Raw genomic sequence first — 6,000 nt, 5'->3', positions numbered from 1 at the left:
TTGGGCCGCTACGTGTACTTGGGCCGCTACGTGTACTTGGGCCGCTACGTGTACTTAGGCCGCTACGTGTACTTAGGCCGCTACGTCTACTTGGGCCGCTACGTGTACTTGGGCCGCTACGTGTACTTAGGCCGCTACGTCTACTTGGGCCGCTATCCGCTACATGTACTTGGGCCGCTACCCGCTACATGTACTTGGGCCGCTACGTGTAGTTAGGCCGTTAAAAATACGCTAGGCCGCTAAGTTTAATCAAGCAAATGTTTACAAGTACAGCGCCATTATGTTGTTCGAGTAACTGTCGCGGGTTCAATACCTTCTAGCTGTAAGATTGCATTGCGCTCCTACGTTCTGCAGCAGCGTATGTCTCTGCGTTACTTACGCGCCTACACAGTAACGTACACATATACGCTCATGCACGCTGTACGCACACGCATACCTTCTTTCTCACATGTGTACCAGCATTAATGCTATGCACCCACACATGACCTCGATCTACTCGCATGCATACACGCATACGCTTTCATTCACATGTGTTCATACACGCATACGCTTTCATTTACATGTGTTCATACACGCATACGCTTTCATTTGCCTAATTTCATACAGGCATACGCACACATATGCACACACCTATTCGTGTGTCGTGTTACCCACACAAATGCAAAGCACTTACAATCCTTGTTTAAGCTGACACATTTGTATGCATATTCTCTGCTGCATACAGAAACTGAAGATACTACACAGCAATCTAAGACGTACACACACACACACACACAAACGTGTCCACACCCTCGCACTTGTTCTGGAGTGCTGGCAGCCAGTTAGCGTCTCTGTCAACACGAAGGAGTGTTGAGTGACAGTGTTGAGTGTCAGTGTTGAGTGACAGTGTTGAGTGACAGTGTTGAGTGTCAGTGTTGAGTGACAGTGTTGAGTGACAGTGTTGAGTGACAGTGTTGAGTGACAGTGTTGAGTGTCAGTGTTGAGTGTCAGTGTTGAGTGTCAGTGTTGAGTGTCAGTGCTGATTATACGAATCAAGCATACTTGTTGAGCATCAGTGTTGCACATCAGTGTCCCCTACCTCTGCCAGACATCGTCTACCTTATTTAGCTATACTGCAGGCAGTATATCAGTGTGCGGGCTGGACTCTATACAAAATATTTATTGCGCTCAAGGAAGACATGATGTCTGGGGTGCGACGGCAGGAAGTGTCCAGACACGAACTATTCATCTCCATATAATATATATATAGTCTCGCTGTATTAAAATACTGTTTTAACATGTCGTTCTGTATAATATTGTGTAGGTACAGTATATATTGTGATGTTTTTTTATCGGTATATCCAGTAGTTTGTTGTAAGATATCGCAAAGGTTGTTGTTACCGTATATTTCTCAATTTAATTGCACTGTTAGCTGACGTTCGGTCTTCAGTTTTTACAATTTTTAATCATTTGCCATGGTAGTGCATGTACGTTTCAAAAAAGTTTATCGCTTTATTGGTAATAATCAAGCCGACGCTTTGAACGTCTGGCAAAATTTGTTGTTGATACAAATTTAAGTTGTTAATAAACCCATTCTTTGGTCTCCAATAAACCTCCCTGCTGATGATAGTCTCGCCCTGCTGATGATTATCTCGCCCTGCTGATGATTATCTCGCCCTGCTGATGATTATCTCGCCCTGCTGATGATTAGCTCGCCCTGATGATGATAAGCTAAATGTTGTTGTAAGCTAGGTGTTGTTGTTGGCTGCTTCAGGGACAAATTCATTAGGCTTGTTGTGCCTCGTATGCGACACTCAAGCTTTAGGGCGAGTCAACATGCTGATGACATGCAGCTGACGAATAACTGCCATGTAACTGACGTGTAACTGTCATGTAACTGCCATATAACTGACGTGTGACTGTCATGTAACTGCCATATAACTGACGTGTAACTGCCATATAACTGACGTGCAACTGTCATGTAACTGACGTGTAACTGCCATGTAACTACCATATAACTGACGTGTAACTTTCATCATCATGTAACTGCCATATAACTGACGTGTAACTGCTATTCATAAGTGCCACCTCTACGTGCAGCATTTTAGCTCTGCAAACAGTTGAAACTTATTACTTCTCATCAAGGTTAGTGGAGCGCGCCGCTGATTTACAAAGGTTTACTTGTGGTCCTCACGTACTATGGAAAATTTACATTTTCTTTATGACAGTTGTAAATGCTGGGCACTCATCTCTTTTGCTTATTGTCATTCACATCTTAATTTTTCCGTTTTAATACTTATAAATAATGAATATATAAACGATATGAAAAAAAGATGATGCACTGATTTGAGCTGACATTAAAAAAGGTTAATAAAAGGGTAAAGTCTGTGCAGACCAATTCGGGCTAAACCTCTTGTATAGTCATAACGTAAAATCGTTATTTTTGTTTGTGGTTTTCTTAGAAGTCTATTGCATCTTACATTTATTTCCGTCTTATGTGTAAATGTTACTTGATTTTTCTGAGACGGCGTGAAGTTCATTCCACTTTTTTCGAACAGGCTTATGGGCATTGGTTGCATTTTGTTTCCTGACTGAATTTCATTTACACTTTACCTCAATTTAATCCTTTAATAAACGTTTCTCTCAGCCCAATCCTCCACTAAACGTTTCCCTCAACCCAATCCCCCAATAAACGTTTCCCTCAACCCCATCCTCCAATAAACGCCTCCTGCAACCCAATCCTCCAATAAACGTTTCTCTCAACCTAATTCTTCAATAGATGTTTCCCTCAACGTAATCTTCTAATGAACGTTTCCCCTCAACCTAATCCTACATTAACGTTTGCTTCGGCACAATCCTCAGTAACGTTTCCCCTCATCTCCAGATGACTACACGAGGGTGGTGCTCAAGCCGACATCTAGCGATGCTGGCGACTACATCAACGCTAACTACATCAAAGGTCCTTAACTACTTCAATAAGTAATCTCTGGTGTAGCTTGATTATACATGATTACATCAACGCTAAGTCGCTAACTACATCAAAGGTCTTTACCTACTTCAATAAGTAATCTCTGGTGAGCTTGATTTTACGTGATTACATCAACGCTAACTACATCAAAGGTCTTTACAAGTAATCTCTGGTGTAGCTTGATTATACGTGGTTACATCAACGCTAACTACATCAAAGGTCTTTACAAGTAATCTCTGGTGTAGCTTGATTATAAGTGATTACATCGACGCTAAGTCGCTAACTACATCAAAGGTCTTTCTTTACGTACATCAATAAGTAATCTCTATAGTAGCTTGATTATACGTGGTTACATCAACGCCGACCTTATCAATTAGTAATCTCGGACGTAGCAAGATTATATTTGTTCATATCGACGCTAACGCATCGAAATAATTTCTGAGGTGGCTTGAGTTTAGAGTGTGATGACGTGTGTCACGGGCTGTGATGACTTGTGTCACGGGCTGTGATGACGTGTGTCACGGGCTGTGATGACTTGTGTCACGGGCTGTGATGACGTGTGTCACGGGCTGTGATGACGTGTCACGGGCTGTGATGACGTGTGTCACGGGCTGTGATGACGTGTGTCACGGGCTGTGATGACGTGTGTCACGGGCTGTGATGACGTGTCACGTGCTGTGATGACGTGTTAGGACTGTGATGACGTGTTAGGACTGTGATGATGCAGGTGCTGGAGGCTCGCGCGCCTACATCGCGTGTCAAGGGCCGCTGCCGCACACCCTGGACGACTTCTGGCGCATGGTGGTGCAGTGCGACGTGCAGGTCATCGTTATGGCCAGCAACGAGACGGAGGGCGGCAAGGTGAGCCATCATCGTCCCTACTGCATCGTCCGTCATCTGCTGTGTCATCCTAGCTTGTTTATTATTGCATCGTCGCTAAGCTATTATATCATCGTCGCTAATCTATTATATCATCGTCGCTAATGTACATCATTGTCCACTCATGATATTTCCGGACCAAACATATATTTCTTTTCGTTATTCATCGAGCGCATTCTATTGAAGTTTCACTGTTGATAGCGATGCCAGTTACACGCTACACATCATTCATGTCAGCTGTGACGTCATCTTCACAGGAATGCTTTTAGTGCAGTTCGCTTCCTCTCTTCAGTGTTATAATATATCATGTTGTTAATATAACGCATGTCATATATATGTAACACTTTTACAGTTATGTAACACTCACGTATATGTAACACACGTCCCTACTCACGGTGCCGCTAAAGTGACATATATGTGAATTTGTTATAGTATAGAGTATTGTTCAGTTAAGTAATCCCGGTATAGTGATTTTAAAATAGTGCCTCTAAAGTGACATATTTGTGAATTTGTTATAGTATTGTATTATTTATTATTAGTATTATTGTCGTAATGTCTAAGTAACCTCGCTATGGTATAGTACCTCTCCCTCCATAATAAGTACCTTTAAAGTACTCCTTGTGCCCACAGCACCTGTGCAAGTGCTACTGGGCCTGTGCTGCTTTACAGTTAATTAATCCCTGTAATGTAAAGTACTCCTCTATTATAAAGAAACCTAGTGGGCTGGCAGTACGATTGCGAGTGCTACTAGGAATGCGAGGCTCTACAGTAGAGTACCCTCGTAAAGTACCCCATAAAGTACCCCTATAAGCACCCAGTCGCCCCCCACAGCACAAGTGCGAGTGCTACTGGGCATACGAGGCTCTATAATAAAGTACCCTCGTAAAGTACCCCCATAAAGTACCCTCGTAAAGTACCACCTAAAATACCCCCTATAAGTACCCCTGTCCCCCCCCCCCCAGCACAAGTGCGAGTGCTACTGGGCCTGCGAGGCGGGAGAGCGGCGGCAGTTTGGCGAGGTTGGTGTCAGCTTCGTCAAAAGTCGCCAGGTTTGCCCCGACTTCCTCGTGCGTACACTCAAGATAACCTTCCCTGGGGACGGTGGGGAGGCCGGTGAGTCAAGTCCAAGTCCTCTAACTCTAACAATGCCATTTAATTGTTAAAGTTAGAGGACTCTAACAATTAACCAATGTTAATTAAGCAATTAACCTCTAACCAATGTAACTATATACCGTCATACTGGCACTATAGCATCGTAAATATTAACAATACTACCAACATCGTAACTATTATGTCTTACGAATACTACTACATCGTAACTACTAAGACTTCTTGCTATTCCTGATTTTTTTTACATAACTGAATAATTCATAGCTATCTTATTGCAAATTCTAACGAATCAAGCATTAAAACATCCTAATTGCAATTTACTGCTGATTTACAGAGTCGTGATTTATGTGCAATTTCCACTAGTCACTTGAACCGACCATGTGAAAATGAGTTAATAACAATTGTTAATAAATACTGTAGTGCAGACCTAATAGCCATTTATGGCCAATGCAAATGTATCAAAAATCCAAGTATGGCCATTGAATGGCAGACACACGCATCGTGTAACATTACAGTTAATAACAATACAATGCACGGTTCAGAACAATAATTCTTGATATATTAACTATTAGAACTTAATTATAACCTATTTACTGGCAGAGACACTCATTGATTGACATTAAAGTTAATAACAACACCATGTACCGTTCACAACTATTATTGGTTCTTAACATATGAAGTATTATAACTTAATTATAACCTCATTGCTGACAGAGACACGCATAGTCTGTCAGTTCCACTACTCGCTGTGGCCGGACCACGGAGTGCCAGACTCTGTGAAGCCGCTGCTGGCGATGGTGCGGCTAGTGAGGGAGTGTCAGGCTAGTGAGACTCTGCCACTGTTGGTGCACTGCAGTGCTGGCTGTGGCAGGACTGGCACTATCTGTGCCATCGACCATGTCTGGACACTCCTTAGGACTGGCGTGAGTTGGGGCGTGGACACTCCTTAGGACTGGCGTGAGTTGGGGCGTGGACACTCCTTAGGACTGGCGTGAGTTGGATTTACTTGAGAGTTTGTGTCTAAGTTGGACTAACATGAGTTACCTCAGTCCCTTAATAGGACT

At 42.9% G+C, this 6,000-nt stretch overlaps 1 protein-coding gene across 2 annotated transcripts in view; it reads left to right on the top strand.

The window, feature by feature from the left end:
* The window catches only part of LOC108680035, a 33,861-nt gene that overhangs the window by 14,780 nt on the left and 13,081 nt on the right, over positions 1-6,000 (top strand). For both annotated transcript variants that reach the window (XM_047881266.1, XM_018168799.2), the window contains exons 3-6: positions 2,864-2,938; positions 3,675-3,808; positions 4,789-4,939; positions 5,651-5,859. In XM_047881266.1, coding sequence (XP_047737222.1) covers positions 2,864-2,938; positions 3,675-3,808; positions 4,789-4,939; positions 5,651-5,859 — 569 coding nt within the window. The remainder of the gene's footprint in view (positions 1-2,863; positions 2,939-3,674; positions 3,809-4,788; positions 4,940-5,650; positions 5,860-6,000) is intronic.

This window comes from Hyalella azteca, unplaced genomic scaffold, assembly GCF_000764305.2.
Source record: "Hyalella azteca isolate HAZT.00-mixed unplaced genomic scaffold, Hazt_2.0.2 contig980, whole genome shotgun sequence".
Taxonomy (NCBI): Eukaryota; Metazoa; Arthropoda; class Malacostraca; order Amphipoda; family Hyalellidae; genus Hyalella; species Hyalella azteca.
This window is presented reverse-complemented; position numbering and strand designations above follow the sequence as displayed.